Source organism: Lupinus angustifolius, chromosome LG17 (genome assembly GCF_001865875.1).
Source record: "Lupinus angustifolius cultivar Tanjil chromosome LG17, LupAngTanjil_v1.0, whole genome shotgun sequence".
Lineage (NCBI taxonomy): Eukaryota > Viridiplantae > Streptophyta > Magnoliopsida > Fabales > Fabaceae > Lupinus > Lupinus angustifolius.
Genome location: NC_032025.1, coordinates 7907399 through 7910511, shown reverse-complemented (window position 1 = coordinate 7910511; position 3113 = coordinate 7907399). Strand labels below are relative to the sequence as shown.

The 3113-nt window shown below is 44.0% G+C and overlaps 1 protein-coding gene across 1 annotated transcript; it reads right to left on the bottom strand.

Moving 5' to 3' along the window:
- On the bottom strand, positions 302 to 1528 carry LOC109330832. The gene has a single exon (XM_019565109.1). The coding sequence runs from the start codon at positions 1526 to 1528 to the stop codon at positions 302 to 304; it is 1227 nt and encodes a 408-aa protein (XP_019420654.1).

The window sequence follows — 3113 nt, the reverse complement described above, 5'->3', positions numbered from 1 at the left end:
CTCGACATTTGGCAGTAATGAGCAGTGCACGGGGTATTTTCTCCGACCTCCTCACCATTTCTTCATCAAAGAATGTTATCATGTTAACATGTTTCACAGGATCTACCATGTTGACCATCTTGCTAGGCGTGACATCGGGGTTAACGTAAGCTTCGTTAAGCACCATTAATAACGCCTTTCTATGTAAATCCGAGGATAATACCAAACCCAACAGAGATATCTTTGAAGGAGTTTTCCCCAACTGCTCCACCATATCGTATTCACTCTGCCTCATGATCTTAAGGAATTCTTTGTCATCCTTTTAAGTGATTTCATCAACTAAACCACTCTTTTCTTCTACACTTTTTCCCACCTTCCGAGTATTACCCTCTAGAGGACCATAACACCTACCGCTCCTCGTGATTTCACCGATCATGACTACCTTTGACACTAGAACTTTAGAGGCCTCCCCTGCTGCATCAACCTTAACCTCATACCTCCACGGGACAATATGTGTGCTTTCATAGGTGAAGGGTTGAGGCTTTCTCACCCTAAGAGTCACCTTCTCAGGGCTTGAATCTTTGAGGAGGGGGACTCTGAGTGTGACCTTTTCAACCATATCAACTTCTTCGTCATCCGACTTAGCCCTTCTCGCTTGAATGACCCCAAGATTTAACAAGACCTGCACCCTCGCCTTATATCCCCAACAGTCCTCTATGGAGTGTCCTGCCTGACCGTGATGATAATCACAACGAGATTCTGGATCCCGACCCCCCTCGTCAGATACATTTGTGGCTGGTGCTACTATATTATAACCAATCCTCCTCAAAGCATCAAAGAGGTGCTGCATTGACATTCTCAAGTCACACACTTTTCCTATTAGTGCTTTATCCACATCGACAACACTTACCCCTTGATTGTGGTTCGGGATCGGATTCTTACTGATATCCGGCCGAGTCTCATCCTCAAACCCTAGCTTCCCGCAGGCCATGAGTTTCCTTACTGCCATTTTGAATTGCTCACAATCTTCAATGGAGTGTCCCGTCACATCCATATGATAGCTACATGTGCGGTTTACGTCGTACCAAGAAGGCAAGTTGCCCTCAAAAGGTCGAACGGGGTATGGTTCTAGTAGGTGACGGTCAACTAGTTGGCGGAAAAGTTCAGCATTGGATATAGCAAGTTTTGGAAAAGGGGGTAGGTCAGGAAAAAACGTGTTTTGGCGACGATTTGTTTGGGCCTGTGTGTTTGTGGGTGCGTGGCTGTTTGGTTGGTATAGAGGGTTGGTATGGTTGGATACGTATGGTCGGGGCTGGTTGGTGTACTGTGGGCGAGTGTAGTTATAAGGTTGGGGGACATTGTTTACTTGGTAAGTTGGTGTTTGATCATAAGGTGTGCGTTGGGACCTCCATTGTTGTTGATGTACCTGATTCACCTCGTTCTCCTTTCTCCTTGAGGACATATTCTTTTTAATACCATTTCCGTCCTCCTCACCTACTGATAACTTTCCAGCCTTGGTCAACATCTCAATCCTGTCACCGGCATCCATCAATTCCCGGAAATCTTTGTATGCACCATTATTCCAATGTAAGGGGCCCCTAAGGTTCCCATAAAATACGAGCACATTTCTGGCATGGTCATTTTGGGTTGCACCTGTACCGCCAAACCCCTTCACCTCATTGCGTACTCTTTGAAGGACTCCATCTTCTTTTTCTGCATTGCCCCAAGTTGCTCATGTGTTGGAGCCAATTCCACATTAAACTTATACTGATCCATGAATAAATCAGCAAGTTCAGTCCAGCTAGAGATGTGACTCAAGTCCAGCTCCAAGTACCACTCCAGCGCTGAGCCAGTCAAACTCTCGTGAAAAAAACAAATGAGGAAACCGTCCTCCTTTGACCATATGGCCATCTTGGTAGCATAACTTACCAGATGGAAGCGTGGGTTGCCACTTCCATCGTATTTGGAGAAGTCGGGTACCCTGAAATCCTTAGGGATCACGATATTGACGGAATGGCATAACTCCTCAATTCTTAGGGACCCACGAGTATCAGTCCCGCGGATGGTCCTCAATTGTTCCTTAATTTTTGCCATCCACTCCTCATAACCTCCACCTTTTTCCATAGTTTGATTGTCATTCACTTTCGGGGGTGCTCTTGCTTGTTGACCAAAATTAGGTGCCTAATTTTGTTCGAAACGAGGCCCTATGGAGCCTTCTGCCTCCTGTTGCACATTCCCCATGGGGCGGTATCCTCCTCCAATCAGGGGATCATCCCCTTCTTGATCTCCACCATTCATCCCCCCTTGGTTCGCAGCGAGAAGGGCAAGGCAACTCTTGATGTCCTGCAGTGCATCTTCCATCCTGTTTTGAGCTTGAGCCAACTCATCCATCTTTCCCTTAACCTCATCAATTTCTTCTCCAACGTTTCTTCCGACATCCATCCTTGCGCGCGACCTTGTGTTGTACGAGTGGCTTAGATTGGAATTGTTCCTCCGAAATTGCGCAATGGTTTCTAACTAAAGACCTGCATTTTTTTTAAACGTGTAACCAATGCATGCATGGCTTGATGAATGTATTTCAAATGAATGATACAATGTTATGGTATGCATGTTAATGTTAATGTTTTTATTTTTTATTTTTTTTACATGCATATATACATATTCTTTTTTTTTTGAGTGCATGATATGCATGTAAATGTTATAACGACATGATTTTTTTTGTTTGACCAAATGCATGATTGCATGATATGCATGCACATGTTTGTTATGAAATGATTTTTTTCTTTTGTAAGCCTTCCATCGTGGCACAAGAATACTGAAGTGCAATGGTACCTTAATTCACTTAGGCTCATGTGATGGTGAGTCACTTTATGAGTGTGGGATAGAGGTTTTCCCGACTTTATGCTGAATAATAAAATATAAAATAAAAAATTTGCATACTCCCGTGTCTTACATAAAGGTGTTTGATCCTACAAGGTTTTTTCGGTCTACAAGGTCAAACCTAGGGTGGAGTTCTAATGTTTGTACATGCAGAATTTTGGTGGTATTAGACTTCATCTAGGTTCCCGGACTGCCGTCACTAGTGAAAGCTGACGACCCGGATATCACAAATATGACACGAAGATGTACGAGAC